General features: G+C 40.1%; 1 protein-coding gene across 1 annotated transcript in view; it reads left to right on the top strand.

The window, feature by feature from the left end:
* LGR5 (leucine rich repeat containing G protein-coupled receptor 5) overlaps positions 1–19,919 on the top strand; it is a 126,655-nt gene that overhangs the window by 58,995 nt on the left and 47,741 nt on the right. Inside the window, exon 3 of the mRNA XM_045872956.3 lies at positions 15,983–16,054. Within this exon, the coding sequence (XP_045728912.3) occupies positions 15,983–16,054 (72 nt within the window). The remainder of the gene's footprint in view (positions 1–15,982; positions 16,055–19,919) is intronic.

The raw sequence follows: 19,919 nt of genomic DNA, 5'->3' as shown, positions 1-19,919 counted from the left end.
TTTGTTCCCAAGGCTAATTTTAGGGTGTTGTATTTAAAACAAAACAAACCATAACAAAAAAGTACCTGTTTTGCAGAGCATTGTGATTATGCTTCTGTTATGTTGCTGATAATTTCTATTAGACTTAGCAATGTGTAAGTCTATATTCTCTTCTAGAGTATAAGATCTTCAAGATAACAATATATTATCATTATAATGACAACAATAGTAGTTTACTCTGTACGGGCACTGTTCAAAATGCTTTATACACATTTTCCCACAAATCCTCCTAACAACCCCGTAAAAGTAGATATTCTTATTATTCCCATTTCATAGGTTAAAAAAAAAAAGATGAAGTACAGAGAAAATAAGGAACTGGTTCAAGATCATGCAGTGGGCAAGCATGCATGGTCAAACCTGCCTGCAGAAAGTAGAGGGAGTGTTAGGAATTGTGCATAGTTTTCGTCTGTGCATTTCTTTTCTCTAATAGTACCTGGAACAGTGGTTTGCACAGTTGAATCCTTGAAAGTGTTGTTTAAACCGAGTTTTGTAATGATCGTTCTGTCATATATCTGTGTCTGTCTGTGCATATGTGGAGGAATGAAAAAGAGAGAGAGCTGTCTATCAGGCAGGGTGAAATTGGATATTCAGGTTATTAATTTCCTACCATCACCTATTATTGGCTATGGAGAAGTATCACCAGAATTTTCAGGTGTAGACTACCACCAATTTAGCATTGCTCAACAGGTACAAAACCTTAGTGAATATTTTTACAAGTGCATGCATATACTTAAGCAGCTTGTTTTATATAGTATATTACCTGAACTAGCAAATAACAACCATACAGCTAGAGACAGGCATTTTTTCCCCAAATTTTTATATAAATTCTGGTTAGTTAACATATAGTGTAAAATTGGTTTCAGGAGTAGAATTCAGTGATTAGTCACTTACATACAACACCCAGTGCTCATCACAACAAGTGCCCTCCTTAATGGCCATTTAACCCATCCCCCTGCCCACCTCCCCTCCAGCAACCCTCAGTCAAGAGTCTGTTTCCTGGTTTGTTTCCTTCTCTCTCTTTTTCCCCTTCCTATATGTTGTAGATATAGACATTTAGATATGTGTCATTGTGCATGTGTGTCTTTTGTTATGACAATAGAGCACTGTTCTAAAATTATTCTTTCATTCAGTTTATTCAGCTCATCTCTATGCTTTATCTCTTTAGCCATTAAATAGGAAAGCGCTACTGATACTATTAAGGATATTAATAAAACTCCCACCACAAAACTCAGTTTTTAAAAATCACTATTAATAAAGGCAAGTTACTGCTCTTCCCATTCGCACTAATTACCCCCCACTTAATCATTTCCCTAGTTTAATTCACTTAAGTATGTTACAAACTGTGTGGACAGCCATGATTCATCCCTCCTCCATCCCTGGAGCTAGACAAAGGTGTCGAGGTTTAAAATCCTCTAAGAATCCATAAAGCCCTAAAGGTACTCACTAAGTCAGTGTTTAGAAATATATGTATATTATAACCCTGGAGAAAGTGACTGCCTGAGGCAAATATTTAAGAAGAATAAAAGCCATCACCGTTAATGGTCTCCTCTTCCTTAGACGTTCTGGAATGCTTACTACCTGGGCCACGTATGTTGGCACATTCAAGTCTTGTTTATCCTCGGTTACTTATTTTTTTTTTTTAATCTATATGGTGACCAGATGTGCACAGGCCAAATGTCCTATTATTGCAAGGGGAAGGAGAGCCTTTTCCTTTTGGAAAAAAACAAAAACCATACCTGAGTGTGGCGAGGCTGTGCTGTGTAGAGAGAAAAGCGCAGTATCTAAAGGCAAAGCCCGGGACTCTTGTCTCCTCTCTGCCATTTACTAGCTGATAATCCACTTGACCTCCCTGGGCCTCAGGGGATAATGTTGAGAGCTGCCCTGCCTGCCTTTCGAGATGTTTCTGAGAATCGAAAGAAAGGATGATGAGAGAACTTTGCTAAATTCTGATTCACCTACTGAGCTGTATTAGTAAAATGAGAGCACCTTCGAGAAGATTCTAACCTCTTTCTTCCCTATTTCCTGAGCCTGATTTTGCAGTAACCCAGGGATCCAGGACTTGGGAAGGAAAAGCTATTTCGAGCTGTGAGCTTTAATGGATATACACGATCAGTGCAGAATAGTTCTTTACCAAGTTTTAAACATCCTGAGCGCTAATTGCATTTCTCTCCAACAGTGCTCTCTCAGTTTTGTTGATTCAGTTCTACCAGGGATTTATGTTAATGTTTGCTATTTGGACAAATAGAAGAGCCTACATTTGGTCCCTCAGAGTGTGTTCAGATGTTAGGAGCTAATGGCAGAGCGTGCCTAATGCTGACATCTACAGGTCCCATTAAACTTAGATTCGTGGTCTGATTAAACCAGAGGGGGAAATGAACTGTTACGATTTTAAACAGTGTGAGTTGAGGGCCTTTGTTTCCGAGTAGTAGTTTAAAATCTTTCCAGATTCTAATGCTATTGGAATCAAATACTTGATTTAGCCGTCAAGGAAACACGAGAAGCTCTAGTGAGGTCTGTTTTTAAGTTACTGTTGTTCCCTGGAACTATTTGCTCATATTATGGTTGGCCTTGAGGAATCTCTATATAAATCTCTATATAAATAGTAGATACCGATTATTGCGATGAAATTTGTAATGAGAAATACCACCAAACTTCCTGAAAGCAGAATCTACGCTTGTTACTTCTACTTCCTCATCATGTTGCTGAAAATGGTGAGAGCTGTCCTGCCTGCCTTTTGAGATTTTTTTCTGAGGATCAAATGAAATGATGATGAAAGAACTTTGGTAAACTGTAATTCACATATTGGATTTGTTAGTAAAGTGAAAACACCTTCATGCCCATGAATGCTCTTCCTGCCCTTTGGCTTTGTCACAGTGTTCGGTCTCTTGTCTTTGTAGATCTGGCAAATGATGAAAAATGCTGCCTCTTGGAAGCTCTTTTTCTCTAATGTTATTCCATGGCAGTTATTTTAGTTCTCTTCCAAATGTCTATCCATATAGCTGGAGATAGACATTTAGATATCTGTCCTTGTGTGTGTGCACACACGTGTATGTATCTTTCATTATGACATTTCGGGCAGTGTTCTGAAAGTGCCCTATCTCCAGGCTCCTCTTCTTTTTCTCTTTAGCATCCTTCCTCCTCCACTCCCAATTCCTATAAAATGTAGACATTCCCCAGATTATTGCACTTCGTTTTATTGTCTCCTTTCTCAGGTACTTTTCAGTTCATTCACTGAATACATATTTACTGAGCCGCTGGGAACGTAAGAGAGAATGGGACCTGCTATGGTTCACTCACTCATTCAACAGGTCCCCATCCTGGGGGAGCTCACATTCTATTGGAGAGACATAGTAAGTGAGGAAACTAGCACCGATGATATTCGATGATTGTAACGAGTGATGAAGAACACAAACACAGGTAGAGAATAAATAACAAGAGAGGACAAGGAGGGAAAGCCTCTCTAAGAAGATGACATCTAAACTGAGATCAGGAGAATGAAGGGAAGTTGGTGGTCTGAAAAGCTGGGGTAGAATATTTCTGGCAAAAGAATAGTGTGAGTGGAGGTCCGGAAGTAGGAAAGAACGTGACACGTTTTCTGGACATGGAAGAAGATCGTTGTGGCTAAAACTGAGTGAGAGGGAGAGAGACTGACATGGGGTGAGGTTGGAAAGGAAGGCAAAGACCTGACCAGTCAGGCTATGCACAGAATTCAAATAAGAGCAATGGAAAGCCACTGGAGGATTGTGTACAGCTAGTGAAATCATAGGGTTTATGATTTTAAAAGATTTCTCTGATTTCTGTATGCCAAAGAGATTGGGGACTTACAGAAGCAGGGGACCTGATAGGAGGCTACAGACCCATTAGGAAATGACTGTGGTCGTCCGGGAAAAAAAACCCAAGAGTTAAACTATTTTTGTTAAGATAGATGACCACCAAATCAATATTTCTAGTTCAGATTCATTTTGTCTTTGACTGATAGACCAGTGGTTCTCAAAGGTGGTCCCCGGACCTGCAGTATTGGCCCCACCTGTGAACTTGTTAGAAATGCAAATCCTATGCCCCGGTCCAACCTAGTGAGTCAAAAATTCCAGGGATTGGGCCCAGGAAGCTGCCTTTAATGAGCTCTTCAGGTGATTTTGATGCATGATAAGTTTGAGGGCCACTACTCTAGGCGAGTGGTTCTCGAATTCTAGTGAGATCAGAATCATCTGGAGGGCTTGCTAAACCATACATTGCTTAGCCCCACCATAGCGTTTCTTCAGTGGGTTGGAAGTGGGGGGAGCGGGGGAAGATGTCAAGAATTTGCCTTTATATCACATTCTCAGGGATGCTGACACTGCTAGTCTAGGGACCACACTTTGAGAATCACCCGCCAAGTGACACTTCCACCTACCCCACCAATACTTGAAAACTTAACAAGTGCAGAACCAGATTGACTCGTCCAACCCCCCAACAAGCTTTTTCTGTTGCCTTTCTTGCTTGCCATTGGCATTCTTATTATCCAAACTTGTGATCACTGTGTCTGTCCCTCACTTCTTGTGTTCTGCAATTCTTTCTCTCTCACGCCCTGGTATCAGCCAGTTTCCAAGATCCAGAGTTCATAATTCCACACTGTCTTTCCCGTTCGTTTACCCTATTTCATCACCACGTAGGTCAGGTTCTTATTGTCTCTTCTGGGTAACTATTAAAACCCATTAACTAATTACCTCTCCTAATTCTCCCAACAAGTAATGAATGAATCATCGTTTCTGGGGATGGAGACCTTGAAGGCCTCTAGTTGATCTTATCAATACTATACTGAGAACTATTCCAGAGTTTAACATCCTTGCATATGCATTAGTATCCCCTGGAGCATTTTTAAAACTACTTTACTGGGGCTTATTCCCAGAGATTCTGATTTAATGGGTCTCAGTGGGGACCCAGACAGTATTTCTTAAAGCCCTACAGGTGGGCTGAGACCCACTGGGATATATGGAAGCATCACAGTGCAGGAAGACAATCAGGGACTCATCAATTGATGGAATATGGGGACCAGAAGGGAAGTCCGAAGGTGAGAGATGACTGTGAGTAAGATTATGAGATTAGGTGCCAGGAGACCCGTGAGGCACAGTCAGTGAAACAGAGAATTCAAGGGGAACAACTGATATTTTGGAGGCAGAAGTTGTCTGGTTCTGGACATACTAGGTGTATGGAATTTCTGGAATTTCTGACTCACTAGGTTGGAACGGGGCATAGGATTTGCATTTCTAACAAGTTCACAGGTGGGGCCAATACTGCAGGTCCGGGGACCACCTTTGAGAACCACTGGTCTATCAGTCAAAGACAAAATGAATCTGAGGTGTAAGGTGCCAGTAGGACATCCAAATGAAGATGTCATTAACACAGTTGGAATATGAGTCTGGCGTATGAGTCTGTTCTAGAAATAATGACTACAGAGTTGTCTACAAAGAGGTGATTTTTGGGGCACCTGGGTGGCTCAATCAGTTAAGCATCTGACTCTTGATTTCAGCTCAGGTCATGGTCTCAGGGATGTGAGATCAAGCTCCACGCTGGGCGTGGAGCCTGCTTGGGATTCTCTCTCCCTCTGCCCCTGCCCACCCCTCTTTCTCTCCCTCTAAAAAACAAAACAAAACAAAAAACCAAAGAGGTAATTTTTGAAGGTGCTGGGGCAGATGAGGACCTTGAGAGAAGGTATAGGCTCTATGTTTCCCAGTGTGGCTCTCTACCCATATTAAAATCACCTGGGCTGCTTATTTTAAAATACAGATTCCTGGAGCACCTGGGTGGCTCAGTCATTAAGCGTCTGCCTTCGGCTCAGGTCATGATCCCAGGGTCCTGGGATCTAGTCCCACATCGGGCTCCCTGCTCAGCAGGAAGCCTGCTTCTCCCTCTCCCACTCCCCCTGCTTGTGTTCCTGCTCTCGCTATGTCTCTGTCAAATAAATAAACAAAAAATCTTAAAAAAAAAAAATACAGATTCCTGAATCCTTCCCCCTAGAAACTCTGAGTCACTAAATCTGGGTTGGGGCCTGGGAATCTGAGTTTTTGTGGCTTCTCAGGAGATGACAATGCACACTAAAGTTTGAGCACCACCAGAGAAAAAAGAAAAGGTGTGAGGACAGAAACCTGAGTAACATCTCTGTTTAGAAGATGAGAATCAAAAGAGGGGCTAGCAGGAAGAAAGACCACCAGTCATAGTGGTGAGAGCAATAAGGTCGCACAGGATCTGGAGGGCAATGGAAGAATCTGAGTAAGAAGCAGTGAGTATAGTTTTCTTATGACCTTTAACCCCAGTGATGCAGGCATTTGTGTCCTTATGTTTTTCCTGTTTTAGAATCATTTTTCCTGACCAACCTAAGCTCCAGGTCAACCTACTTTTAACTGAAGTAATGGTTACAAACTCAAATTTTTGAGCCCAAATGCTATGTTGAACCAAATTCTCTTGTGTAAACTTTTCTATGTAAGTGTGAGCAAATAACCCCTCTTAGGTTCATTTTCCCCTCTTATAGAGGGGGATAATCATGTTGTTTAATATGATTTTATAATAATTAAATAGCACGATGTATGTAAAGTACTTAACATTGTGCCGGGCACTTACAAGATGTTTAATAAAAGGTAGATACTACTTGTCTGCTGCAAAGCACTCTACGTGGCATATTGAAAGCACTCAAAGAAGGGGACACCTGGGTGGCTCAGTGGGCGAAGTGTCTGCCTTTGGCTCAGGTTATGATCTCAGGTTCCTGAGATCGAGCCCCGCGTCAGTCTCCCTGATCAGCGGGGAGTCTGCTTCTCCCTCTTCCCCTCTGCCTGCTCGTGCTCTCTCTCAAATAAATGAAATCTTAAAAAAAGAAAAAAGTACTCAAAGAAATTGCTGAACTTAAATTTGATGCATAATGAAGGCATATTCTTTAGCTGTTCCTGATCTGGTTATGTGACTAGCCAGCCGTCTTGGAATCGTGATGCCAGGCCTGTAGCATCATGGCCAACTGTCTTTAGAAACAAGGTCAAATGCTCAACTGGTACCTATTGATTCAGCTACCTGCTCTGGGCAGGCAAGAAGAGTCTTTACCTTAGGAATCTATAATCAAATCAGGTAGACTACAAAGAAAAAGGTAGAAAATGAACAGCACTGTATAAAATATGTCCTACAGGAAAGTTGACTCTGGACTGAAGTAATTAAGGGAAGCTTCACAAAGGAGTTAATATTGTGGTTAAAGAAACCATAGGACTTTATGCCCACTGAAGTATTATTCTCTGTTACCCTGAAGAATTCATTTATTCTCTCCAATGGTCTTAGTCTTTGAACCTTGAAATCCAAATATTTTTATCCTAATAATGAAAACAAAATGGACAGTTCATAAATCCACAAAAAAAAGAAAGATTTCTGACTGGATTTGACCAATTGGATGTGCTTAACTTTTGGAGGAGGGGTGGAAACCACATTTTTTTGAAAATCACAATTTCTTGAGGCATATTAGGAAAGACACTTATTTCCTCTGATGGGAAGAAAAACAGCTGATAGAATTTCATAATGCTTGCATCCAAGACTGCTAAATAGGCTTCAGCACACCTTACCAAAGATGAATACCAGTGGGTTAAACTCTAAGCATCTGGGCCTTTCTGACTAGCATGGACATCTTATAAAATAAAACCCACCATGGTGAGCTTGGTCAAGTACAATGATGATGCATTACTGTCTGCAGAGATAAGATTAGTAGAGTACATCTGACTGTGAGTTTCATCCTATTTATGTCTAAGTCTTCATCATCCAGACACTTGGCTCCTTTAAGCATAACCCAAAGTCACACTCATCAATGGGGTGACCCCAAAAGCAATAAGAGCACTTAATCAATAGAGTTGAGTCACGAATAGCCAATCTGAATTGACTATGATGTTGTTTTTTCATATGAGAATATTTTGACACACCGTACAGAAATAGGAGACTTCAGAGATTTTATGTTTAAGTGATAGTTTACAACTATTCAGGTAAATCTCAACTCAGAAGAGTGAAAAAGAAGTTTAGAAATAGTAACAGAGTCACTGAAAATTCATGTCAGAAAATCACAGAGAAGGAAAATAGTCCCAGAAAACTGGAAATCAGCAAGTGTCATCCAGAGCTTCAGAATTGGAAGAGGGAGGGAAACTACTCTGCCATCAAGCCTGATGTTAGCTCTCACCAAATTTCTAGAACAAATTAATTTTGCAAGTATAGAATGTGTGCTGTCCGGGTCTCATGTACTTGATAAAAAAGTTGGAAAATAAAGCAGTAATTTCTAGGAGCCAGCCTGAATTTGCTAAATAGTCAGAAGTGTCTTCTTTTATTTTATTTTATTTATTTATTTATTTATTTATTTATTTTTTAGAGAGAGTGGGTGTAGCAGAGGAAGAGGTAGAGAGAAAATCTCAAGCAGACTCCCTGCACGGAGCCCAACTCAGAGCTCCATCTCACGACCCTGAGATCATGACCTGAGCAGAAAATCAGGAGTCTGACTCCTAACGGACTGAGCCACCCAAGCGCCCCAGAAATGTCTTCTTTTAAATCATAAGGGTTATCACATTCAAGTTCATTCTCTCTGATTATATAAGCAGCCCTGCTGTTACATAACTTCTATGCTCCCTAAGAGAAGACTAGATTACATTTAAATAAAACTGGGAAAGCTACATAAAACCTTTCTGAGCTTTGGTATCTTTACCTACAAAATATGGAGTGTAATAATCTCTGATCTACCTCCTGATATGAAGTATGGGAAATGCTTTTAAAATGTTACATGGGGGCTGGGGGACACTTGGGTGGTTCAGTCGGTTAAGTGTCGGACTCTTGGTTTCAGCTCAGGTCATGATCTCAGGGTCATAGGATTGAGCCCCACATTGGGCTCCATGCTCAGCAGGGCGTCTGCTTGAAGATTCTCTCCCTCTGCCCTCCCCCAACGCACACTTGCTCCCCGCTCCAAAATAAATAAATAAATAAATCTTTTTAAAAAAAATGTTACATAGGGGCACCTGGGTGGCTCAGTCAGTTAAGCATCTGACTCTTGATTCTGGCTCAGTTCATGATCTCAGGGTGGTGAGATGGAGCTCCATGTCAGGCTTCATGCTTAGCAGGGAGTCTGCTTGAGATTCTCTCTCTCCCTCTCCTTCTGCCCCTCCACTCCCCCCCCAAAAATAAATCTTTAAAAAAATGTTATGTAAAAAATAATGATAAAATAAAATGTTAGTAATGTGTAATAAAGAAATCCTATAATAAACAAGAAGAAAACAGGAGGGTAGAGGGAGGATGAGGGGGGAAAGAATGAAGGTAAGTAGGAAATGCACATGTAACAGAAAAACAATTTGAGGGCAGAAAAAACTTCTGTGAAAGAACCCTATCATTTTTTTTTTAAGCTTTTATTTATTTATCTGACAGACAGAGACACAGCAAGAAGGAACACAAGCAGGGGGAGTGGGAGAGGGAGAAGCAGGCTTCCTGCCAAGCAGGGAGTCCGATGAGGGGCTTGATCCCAGGACCCTGGGACGATGACCTGAGCCAAAGGCAGACGCTTAACGAATGAACCACCCACCCCAGAACCCTATCATTTTAAAAGAATAAGTGAAATGAGACCCAGGGAAATTAAGGGACTTTTATTAAGCTTTACTGTACACTAATGGTGAGAAGGAAGAAAACCAAAAAGGGAAAGGGGGAAAAAAAAACAACCCTAAGAATTACAAGGCAAAAGTTTCTCACAAGAACTGACCCAGGAGGCCTGGTAGAACTTGCCAGGCCCTCTCACTTAGCTCTGCAAATGCTCTTCTGCCTTTGGAACTCCGCCAGGGAAACCCACGTTGGAGCATGGTTCCCCGCACAGTAATTTTCCTGAGGCTCTCAGCCAGAGCACAGGGTCAAACACCCCTTCCACTCACCGTGCACACTCCATTTTACCCACATGCTTCTCCCTCTCCATGCCAACATCCAGAGGGGAGAAATCAGAAATTAGAGGTCGCATCTGATTGCTTTGCTCTCATCCCTCCATTTTTTACAAAATGAAGCTACCAAAAAAAAAAAAAAATCCTTTAGATTTCTTTAGAGATTCAAACTATCATAGAGATTAAAAGAAACATAGACTCTCAAAGATATTTTAATTGGTTGTTAAACACCAAAACATCTACTCATTTGATTTAGTTGAAAAGGTATGTGTCTACTATAACTTGATTTTTTTTTTCTTTTTATGGTAGCTGAGTCAGTAACACTAACAACAGCGGGACAATATGAGTCTTAACATGTGGAGCAGTATCTTTAAGATTAAACACGTTTTTTAGATCATATAAAAAATATAAAAGTTTTCCTTAATAAGTTGTATCTTATTATAGAAATGAAGATGATGGAAGAGATATTCCCATGAAATAATTTTAGAAACAGGAAAAAAAAAATCCAACTCTCAGACAAATGGTATGTGGGTCTCTGGGGTTGGAACATAGTTGCCAGAGATTTGTTAGTTCAGATCGTCACAGGAAAGATTTGTGTGCAGTTCTAATTATTCATGTATTCATTTGAGAGCCGTTTCCCCCCTGTAGTCTATATGTATTTAATTTTAGAATTACTAAAACCGTCCCACATGGTAAAGAAATGAGAAGGATCCAATGATTTCCTTAAACTGTTGTTTTTTGTCGATGAGATAGATCTTCCACCAGCCCTGCAAATAGCTAAGAGCACATCATAAATTCCTTTAAGACAAACTCCCCTCATAACACAGGTTCATGGTTCCACAGGTTAGTTCTGAATACAGACTCAAGGGCTCTGAAAGTCCTTGCCCAGAAAAGAAAATGCGAGAGAAGTAAGCTAGACGTCAGGAAATGTAACAGAAAAGTATCTGCCCTAACAATAATTTCAACTAATAAAATAAATAAAGTTTTTACTCCCTCGTTTTCATTTCCAAAGTCAACGTCTCAGGAACCATCGAAGCTACGTGATGACAATGGACACATGAGCAGCAATAGGAGTTAAGCACTCATTTGAAAGCTGTGCCCTAGTATGGTGATTAACATAACATAATAATAAAAAATAAAAAAAAAAAGAAGGAAAGCTGTGCCCTAGAACTCCGAAATGTACTGTTGAAGTTAGGACCGTGAACAGGGATAGTTAGGGACTTTTTGGCGAAAATAACCGTTCTTAGTCAGCCCAGTCTGATTAGTTAAGTCATATGTGATCATCAACCAAGCCTGAGTCTGTCTTAATTCACTAAACAGCTCTTAGTCACACACAGTTCATTACTTCAGTGTTACACGTAGTACTTTGGGTAACTAGGCAAATGACCGTGTGTTAGAGATAATATAACCATAAATGTAAAATGTTGCTCTGTTTTGGCTGCCTACATGTCGCCCTGCCCCTAGTAGGTTGCCTGGTTGGATTTCTCTTTCTTCTGCACCAGATCCCACCACGTCTGGCCACCTCTGCCCTGGGGCGCTGCAATAGCATCTCCCACAGCATCTCCCACCTGAACTGCTCCGGTCACCCCTGTGGCTTCCACTCCACTCCCCCTTTAAGAGTTCCCATCAGAGGGACCACTTTATTTTTCTTTGAAGATTTTATTTATGTATTTGTCAGAGAGAGAGAAAGCACAAGCAGGGGGGACGGCAGACAGAGAGAGAAGCAGACTCCACACAGCAAGGAGCCCAATGCGGAACTCGATCCCAGGACCCTGAGATCATGACCTGAGCCGAAGGCAGACGCTTAACCAACTGAGCCACCCAGGCACCCCCAGAAGGACCACTTTAAAACAGAAGTCTGATCGCATCCCCTCTCCTGGCCAGAGTCCTTCCCGTGGCCTCCAGAACCCTGCGTGAAGTGGCCCTGGACACCTCTCCACACTCCCCGCCCCGGCACTCGCTCCCTGTGTCATTCCACCCCAGCCCTGCTGGCCTCCTCACAGCTTCGGGACCCCCCCCCCCCAGGCCCACTCCCAGTGAGGGGCTCTTGCACGACTTTCCCTTCACATACATACCTGCATGTCTCAGGCCTCTGCTGAAATGCCCACTCAGCAGACAGGCTTCCCTGCACATCAGATCGGAAAGAATCGCCCACTGTCCTCCACATTGCTCTCATCCCCTCGCCTTGGATGTTTTTTTCAGAGTCTGTTTTGTGTGGTGGTCTTCCTTTGTGTTTCCGTTAATGGCCCTCTCTCCACATTAGAAAGGGAGCTCCGTGCGGTCAGCGTCTTTACCCATCTGGGGATCACTGCTGCATCTCTGCACCGACCGCAGCGCCCGCACAGGGCAGGCCCTCTGTCAATACTTGTCGGATATGCAAAGATTGCTTGAAGGAATGATAAAATAAACGTCTTCCGACTTTAGCGTGATGGGGAGAGGAGAGTGGATGCGGCAGTTTGGAACGGTTTTGCAAACATGGCTCCTCAAGCCCGGCATCTAGAAAGGTCTCGAACAGCGGAGGTTTGCTAGCCTTGCCAGCTACATAATCCTCCGATCACGGACTTGTTTGCAGAGAGCAACAAGGGATCCCACTGATTCTGTTACTCATCCGAAGAGGACGCCAGGGCGAGGGGACCGCTCTGCTCCCTAAAGTCACGCAGGGGCTCGGGTTCCTTCTGGCTCTTTTGCTGCCCTTGTTTTGCCTTCGGTGGAGTGTTCTCCACACCAGAATCCTTAGAGCTGTCTCACCAGTACCACTTCTGCAGGAATTTCCTGTAACAGACAAAATTGGGGGTAAGCAGATTCCTTCTAAGGAGGTGACACGGGAGTTTTCACACCTCACTTTCATTCACACCCAAACTTGGTTGCATTACCACGTTTAGACGCAAGGAAGGCTGGGAAGTGTAGTCTCTAGCTGGGTGACCACACACTCTGCTAAAACTCCGGGTAGGGGGTACTATTCTAGAAGGAGGGGGCAGTGGATGCCGGGGACAGTTAGTCGTCTCTACTCAAATGATTAGTTGGACACTACTGGGGCAGCCTATTCTGTTTCGGACACTATGCAAGGCCCTATAATGGATACAGAAAGAATTCCCACTTTCAGGGGAATGTGTGTGACAAGACAGGTAAACGCTGTCACACAAGGTAGCCAGCAAACCCATAGAGAGGCACAAAGGGCTACAAAAGTGGTTCAAAATAGAGAGCTGGCCCATCCATTTGGAAAGCCAAGAAATGAAATTGCTTTGAGAGACAGCATGGGAGAGGAGGAAGAACATTTTAGATAGAGCAAAGGGCCAGAAGGGAGATGGTGGACGGCACAGCTAAGAAAAGCAAGCCTTATAGTTTCGTTGAGCTACATCATGGAACACAGATCAGGGAATTATGGAGAGGAAGCTGAGGACTTTGCCTTTCTTTTCATTTGTGAAGGGTTTTGAATAGGGGAGTGATATCATCAGAGTTGGCTTTGCAAAGATGGTGGTGGACACAGAATGAGTGGGCGTAGGGAGGGATTCAGTGTGGGAGACTGGATGGAAGGCCAGTTGTGATAGTCTAAAGAGGGTTTTCTAGTAAGACAACTTTACAGGAAATAAAAAAACACTTCTGAAACCACCCTGGTTAAATATTAGCTGAATTCCATGTTATTGGCATACATTGATTGAATGCCTTACTATGCTCTAGGCTAGTGACCTTCAAACTTGTCTGACCCTATACAGGAAGAAATCCATTTCTTCCCCTCAATCCAGTTTCACAAACATGTTTCAAAACAAAGCTTTCATAAAATGATACTTTTCTACTAGAGTAGAAAATGCAATCTGTTGTTTTTCTACTCTCTCTTTTTTAATTCTATCCCAAGCCACTAAATTTATTTATAGTTTGAAAAAGACGTCTTTAGGCACCATGAGGAAGGCAGGAGGAGTACCATATAAGAGCTATCTGCATCTTAACAAAATTATATTTGTTAAGAGAAGGAAAATAGGCACAAACACAAGTAAACATAAGATGAGAGAGAGAAGTCCTAGAGTTCAGGAGCTAGAAGGGACCTGAGTAGCTACCTTATCTTACTGTTTCATGTAATTAGTGAGAAAATGAAACTCAGAAGTATAAACTTACTTAACAGCTCACAGCAAGTTGGTGGTGCAGACCCGAAATAGGCAGACCTTCTTGGCAGATTCAAGTCTCTTGTTATATATTTTAAAATTAAAAAAATAAAAAATAAAAGCAAGATTATAAAAATTGTGATACATTTTCATTTTAAGTCAATTTAATTTGGATCGAGCAAATTATGCTTTCTAATACTCGTACCAAAAATGCTATTCAGAGGTGCTGCTTGTGAGATAATATTTATTTCAATACTCACAGCTTGGTGGTGGTGCAGACTAGCCCTGGGACACATATTTGAAGTTGTATGCTGAATGGCTTATTTCAGTCCCGTCGGTGGAGCTCAGCGGAACTGAATTATCTCTCATTTGGAGATAATATCAAAATACAAATTTGAAGCTGTTCGGCCCTTCAGGAATAAGCACTAGTCCGAGTGGGCCACTCCACCCTTTTACTCCAACCTCCATCTCTGTCAAGGAAACATGAGGGTGTCTTGATTGCCGGTTTTACCCACCCTTCTACAATGTGACCAGCTCCTTAAAAGGTTCTGTGCTCTTCTGAGTCACTGTGTTGTTCTCGGATTTTCCATTTTGTGGAACCATCTAACACCTGAGGTTGTGACTTTGATGTGATCGCCAAAAAAGTACTGAACCAGGTGCTTCCGGTACCACACCTTGTCCATCTTTTTGCGTAAGTTCTCACCCTGACTGTTTCCCACTTAGAAAAATATTATATACTCTTACAATTTTACCAGTTAATGATGTCAAAACTTTCTACTAAATAAACCTTACTAATGTCTCTCATATTGAACACTCTTTATTGTTTTCAATTTTTTAAGCATAATACCATTTTGAAATACAATTCCAATTAAACCGTTGATTAAAATACTCTACCCTTTTCTGATAGAGTTTAGAAAAAACTGACTGTGAATGTAGTGATCCGAAGGAGCACGTGCACCTAAATATCTATAGCAGCAATGCCCACAATAGCCAAACTATAGAAAAAGCCTAGATGTCCATCAACAGATGAATGGATAAAGAAGATGTGGTGTATCTATACAATGGAATATTATGCAGCCATCAAAAAAAATGAAATCTTGACATTTGCAATGATGTGGGTGGAACTAGAGGGTATTATGCTAAGTGAAATAAGACAATTACCATATGATCTCACTGATATGTGGAATGTGAGAAAGAAGGCAGAGGATCATAAGGGAAGAGAGGAAAAAAATGAAACAAGGTGAAACCAGAGAGGGAGACAAACCCTAAGAGACTCTTAATCTCAGGAAACAAACGGAGAGTTGCTGGAGTGGAGGGGGGTGGGAGGGATGCGGTGGCTGGGTGATGGACATTGGGGAGGGTATGTGCTATGGTGAGCGCTGTGAATTGTGTAAGACTGTTGAATCACAGACCTGTACCCCTGAAACAAATAATACATTATATGTTAATTAGAAAAAGAAAAAACTGACTGTGATAGTCTGCATTCTTATTTGCCAGATTTAGCAAGAGGGTTGGGTATTTTGTGGGATAATTGTAACGGAAATATACTTATGTTTGATTATCTGATTTATTTAGACTTCTACAGAAAAACTGTAAAAATCATGTGACAATCACAGTTTGACATTACAATTTTTGAAGATTATTATACGGCGCTAACTTTTGTATAAAATTTTTTAGAAAGGAGAGCTACATATATAGTCTAAGCTATTAAATGATTTAGTGTAAAAATAGATGATTTATCATATTTCTTTGTAGGCACTTCTTTTGCCAGCCTTTTGATTAGAAATTTACAGAAGCTTTTCAAAAAATATATCAGGACAAAGTTCTCTACAGTTGTTTTTGGCATTTGTGGTTTGAACAAAATTCTGTTGCATTTCTTAACAACTAAATGAATTCCACATGAAGAGAACTATGCTCACTGTCTCTCTTCTCCCTTAAAACCCACAGACGTCTTGCCGGAAATGCTTTGACATACATTCCCAAGGGAGCATTCGCTGGCCTTTACAGTCTTAAAGTTCTGTAAGTAAGCAGGGTCTTATTTGTTATATTTATTTTTTATTTGTTATATTTCTGATTTTAGTGTCAAGTGGATGCTAATTAACTTGTAAAGACTGAATCCCTCTAATAAGCTATTTAGAACCATCGGCTAATTCACTTAAAATCAAGTCTACTTTTTTGGTACCATAGGACCGCATTATACCTGGCTGGATTCATGTGTGAAAAAAATGTCCATCCCTCCTGTTCTAATTTAATTTCTAAAATTGCCTCTAAAGAAGCAACTTACCAAATTGGACTTTTAAGAAGCTATTTCCCTTTCCTTTTGGGTAATGAAGTTGGGGACAGTTTCTTGAATCATTCTGATCACCAAGTGAATAAATCATTATGATGCTGACATAATGAGACCACAGCCTCAAAACATTTGTCATGCTTGTTTCCTTATAATGCACTGAATAAGGATTAGCTAAAACACGACCAAGTTTATATTCCACTTGTGAATAGAGAAAAGCCGAGTGCGTAACAGATACACTGAGTAGTTATTTAATTGAGAATTATTCATTCATTGAGACTTGTAAAAGTAGTATTCTTATTATTTAATACCCAACTTCCCAGTTTGTTCATCAGAAAACTCATTATTATTGAATACCTCCTTCTAGTACTCATTGCTTAATTTCTTTCACTTTATTCTGTGTGGGAAAAAAAATCACCTAGGTAGAGAAAATAGATAGCATAAGTTGAAAGTCATACCACAAAAATTTTATCTCAGAGAATATCCTGAATTTACTTCCTTTCTTTGAGATAAAAGTTATGAACTCTAAGAAGGCATTTCATATATTTCTCCTTAATGGAAAATGTATTTCATTGACCTGAGGGATACAGAGGCTATTAGAAAAGCAGTTTTATTTAAATTCAACATTTTGTTAAAAATCAAATTTAACAGCAGAACCATCGCTTGGCCTGCTTAGGCGGTTGAGTTTGGTCCCCCCTACCGTTGTTTTTTCTATTAGGCAGAAATATTTTTAAGTTGTCCTATTACCAAATCCTCATGTTAATTCATTATGTGGTAAAATTCTGAGCTGTAGCACCAACTCTTTAATGCACCTATATCTCCATGAACTCAGCAAACCATTCAAAATGCATCAGAAATAAATCGAGTTTAGGTAAGACAAATAAAATGATGTTTTTTCAATGTTGAGATATATACCACAAAGCATTTTGGATACTTGTTAAATAAGTTATACTACAATCAATTATTTTAATTCACTTAACAAAATGTATTTTGGGTGTACTGAGCTAGAGAGAGAGAGAGAGAGAAAGTTTGTGTGTGTGTGTGTGTGTGGCATTGAACAGATTATTGCTAAAAATACGAAGATCAGTAAGTATGGTCCATACCCTTGGAGAGTTTATACTGCAGTGATAGGTTGTGGGATCAGGATAGTAGGACAAACACAAACAAACAGATCTCTGATTCATCTGAAAAGCGTGTCTAGAGATATATGCGGGGCACTGTGGAACTCCAGAGGTTGGGAAACATTTAGTCTGGTCTGATGGTTCAGATTTGCTTCCTGTAAGACATAGAAAGGGTCCTGGTCCCAGAGATCCTGCGTGTCATGTCAAATATGCATGGGCATGATCGTGTTCTAGGCGTGATGAGGAACCAGGGAAAAGTTGTAAGCACAGGCATGGCAGTTTCAGACTTTGCAGATCTCTGTCCATGTGAAGAGGGATCTAGAGGAGCAAGACCCCTGCCAGGAATTGAATTCACTCTTCCTTTTACTTTGCTGACTTAAACACTAATATTCAATGAGCAAATTCAATCGTCAAATATTTTGAAAGTATTTTGGTAGGAGAACAATGGTTCTCAACCATGGTCATTCTGCCTGCCAGAGTGTTTTGGAAACTTGTGGGGACGTCTTTGGTTTTCCAGATGATTGGCATGAAGTAAACTGTCCTGTGATGTGCTACTCAGTATCCATCTAGACCTCTAATCTCATTTCCCTGTTCTTGTCCAGAATAGCTTCTGCTCATGGTGTTTCTCTCATGCCCAGCCTTATTCATTAAAAGGAGGGGCAAACATCTGACTCGTTCATAAATATGTCTCCTATCTGAACATCATGTGTGTAATGATACATATATCACTTTATTATAAATCTCTTTTATTTGTCCTTCATAATATAGTTAGGGCAGTACATTATATTGATCTTTTCCTTCAAAATGATGTATGTAAATAGGCTATATTTTAATGAATTTTATCTAAATATAAGAGATGAGTTATTATAAAATATTTGGTATTAAAGGGAGAATTGGGTCCAATAGGGTTAAGACCGAACTAGAGGTAAAATGCAGAAGAAGACAAGTCTGTTTCTATGCTCATGACAACTCTTCCAAATGTTTTATAAAGTCTAAAAGTCATTGGAAGAAAGAAGTAACTGATTACAGTATAGCATGGTAAGAAAGGTAATATAAAAGTTATATTCATCTGGGTCTCTGACCAGCATAGAGAAGATTAAAAAAAGAGAGAGAGAATAGTAAGCCAGTCCATTGAGAAAATAAAGATAGCAACAGCCCTCCTTGACTAGGACTCTGTTATATCTGAAATCTTGCTACTGTGAACTCTGGAAGATCACTAATATTTAAGATTTCCTCTGTATATTGGCCTCATAAAAAAAATAAGTTTTTGGTTCTGCATTGCAAAATACCCAGTCCAGTGGAATTCTGAACTAGGCTCTCTTCAACCAAGGTTCTTTTTCTTGTGTAAGCTATTCAGTCAAGGAATGGCTTCTCATCCTGCCCCCCAGCACAAGAACCAAAGCCATGTGGAGGTGATGGGTAAAACTAACCAGGGAAAAGTACAAGTAGCCAAAATTCTCTCATTCCCACGTAGACTTACAACAGAGTCTCAGCAGTTGCTTGATATCTAAACACAGAACAATTAGGCAGAAGGAATACCAAAGGATCAAGCTATCGATGTGATGAAGACCCCTTATAACATATGATTTCATCTCCCTCTGCTGCACTGTACCTGTTCTCGGTTAGTCCTGTTGGCAAAAAAGATAACCAAACATTGTGTTATTAAGAAGCATGGGATGCTGTAGGAAATAGTGAATATTTTAAATTTTAATAATTTAAATGTATTTAGATTTTTAATACATTTTAAAATAAATTTTAAAAATAAAAACATTTTTAAATTTTAATATTTTAAAATCAGGGAAAGAAATTAAGAAAATATGCAACCATCCTTTGTCTCTAGAGAAAGTGCTTTATTTTCTTTTGTCCCCCGTAAGCGAATGATAAAAAACGAAGCTAAAAGTGCCTAAACGCATATTCAGTTTACAGTGCTTTCTGCTTATATTCAATGCACTGAATAAAGGAATATTTGCAAAAGAAATCAGCAGCCATGTTGTGAATGCTTTCTGTTTTAATTGCACTCCATAGTGCTGTAAACCCTTTAATTGTTTTGTCTCCCACTAGGATATCTTAAACAAAAACAGAATTTTCTAATTAACCCACTGGACTTATAAGGATATAATGGAGATAACTTGCTCTTGTTTTGTTATTTAAAAGTAATTAAACAGAAGTTATTTTAGGAAAAGCTCAGGACTTAAGTGATTTTTTTAAATTGCGTTTTTGGTATTTTACTGGCAGAAGTAGTTCAAAAATTAAATTGCTGAGTGGTAGTTCAGGGGTAGTTTAAAAATTATCATTAGCAAACCTCACTTAAGTTCTGTTTTCTGAAACCAGATATATGAAACTTCGGAGAGAGTTTGCAACTACTTAATGAAGGAAAACCATCTGAATATCTCTTATCCTCTACTCCAATTTTCCAATTTTTTAGGAATTCCACATTTTAATAGTTTCACTGTTTGGTTAGCAAAGCATAGAAAGA

This window comes from Mirounga angustirostris, unplaced genomic scaffold, assembly GCF_029215605.1.
Source record: "Mirounga angustirostris isolate CCGP_5_RB_7025 unplaced genomic scaffold, mMirAng1.0.hap1 SCAF_5, whole genome shotgun sequence".
Classification (NCBI taxonomy): Eukaryota; Metazoa; Chordata; class Mammalia; order Carnivora; family Phocidae; genus Mirounga; species Mirounga angustirostris.
Note: the sequence above shows the minus strand (reverse complement) of the source record. Positions and strands in the feature narration are given on the sequence as shown.